Source organism: Aptenodytes forsteri, unplaced genomic scaffold (assembly GCF_000699145.1).
Source record: "Aptenodytes forsteri isolate BGI_AS27 unplaced genomic scaffold, ASM69914v1 Scaffold310, whole genome shotgun sequence".
Lineage (NCBI taxonomy): Eukaryota > Metazoa > Chordata > Aves > Sphenisciformes > Spheniscidae > Aptenodytes > Aptenodytes forsteri.
In genome coordinates this window covers 88,879-90,188 of record NW_008795680.1, presented here as the reverse complement: position 1 = coordinate 90,188, position 1,310 = coordinate 88,879, and the positions used below count along the sequence as shown (strand labels likewise).

Below are 1,310 nucleotides of genomic sequence, written 5' to 3'. Positions count from 1 at the left end.
TCCTTAATTGCTCAGGGCTCCACGGGAGCCATTAAAGCGCCTGTTAAATCAGCCTTGCGCGATCGCTATAAACGTCTACCAGGCGGGGCCTGAAAGCCGCTTGTTCGCCCCCAGAACATCACAACCATAAACAGTTCACACGTGCTTGTGAGAAACCTCGTCTCCATCCTCGCCGAGGGCTCGATGATTCCTACGGGTCGCTCCCACCCTGAGAATGTTCCGTGACCCAGCCCGGGGTAGCGAGCAGCGCGACGTTTTATTCCCCTCTGAACCGCCCTGGGTTTCGGTTGGCGTTTTTTCCCTCCTGCGTTTGCCTCTCCCAAGGAAGACTCGGTGGGGTCCCGATGGGGAGGGTCAGTTCTCACCTCGAGGGTTCGGGGTGGCAAAGCAGGACGGGCTTTGCGGGGCTGGCGGGAGCGGGTTGTTGGTCGCTGTGGCTCTGCGGAAGCTCTACAACCTATTTCAGCAACAACGAAAGACGAGTTTTGCCGTTACCGTCTCATTTCATGTATAATCGCCGGGCTCTCCTGCTTCTTGTTTCTTGCAGCAACAAGACAAGACATCATCAAACCTCCACGAAGCCGCTTCGGACTGCGTGTGCTCAGCCCTCTACGCCATCGAGAACGTGGAGACGAACCTGCCCCTGGCCTTGCAGCTTTTCCAGGGCGTCCTCACTCTTGAGAGTGCCTATCACATGGCTGTAGCACGCGAGGACCTAGACAAGTAAGTGAACTTGCCGCCGTGGCTGTGCCCGGAAAGGAAGGAGAGGTACAGTAATTAATCGTCGCGGGGTCTGTCGGCGGTTATTTTTGGAATTCGTGGTGCTTGTGTGCGGCACTCTGAAGTCTCTTATGCAAATAAGCATTTGTCGAACGAAGACAAGTGAGCAGATGACTTCCTCGCCCTCGGTGCGCCGATCTGCGCTCCAGGCGCGTGCGCTCAGCTCGGGCTTCGGCAGAGAGCGAGCCTGCCAGCAGACTCGGCTTGCTGGGGTGCCCGGTCTTCCTCGCGGTGGGCAAAGCGCAAGGGAAGTATCCTGAGGTGCAGCTGGTGCAGTACCAGCCTTAAAATAGAGTTTAGAAGCCACCTGTTGCTCCTACTGCCTCCTCTCTACAAATGTCTGTACCTGGCTCAGCTCTTCCCCGTGGAAAGAGGACTGGATGTGCCACTGGGTCATCGGCCCCTTGTTCCTGACTTAAAGAAACCATAGCCTTCATACCTTGATCATGGAATCATAGAATCACAGAGTAGTTTGGGTTGGAAGGAACCTCTAAAGGCCATCTAGTCCAACCCCCCTGCCGCGGGCAGGG

General features: G+C 56.3%; 1 protein-coding gene across 1 annotated transcript in view; it reads left to right on the top strand.

Moving 5' to 3' along the window:
- Window positions 1–1,310, top strand: part of TNPO3 (transportin 3) — a 28,858-nt gene that overhangs the window by 11,318 nt on the left and 16,230 nt on the right. The window contains exon 8 of the mRNA XM_019472971.1: window positions 548–723. Within this exon, the coding sequence (XP_019328516.1) occupies window positions 548–723 (176 nt within the window). The remainder of the gene's footprint in view (window positions 1–547; window positions 724–1,310) is intronic.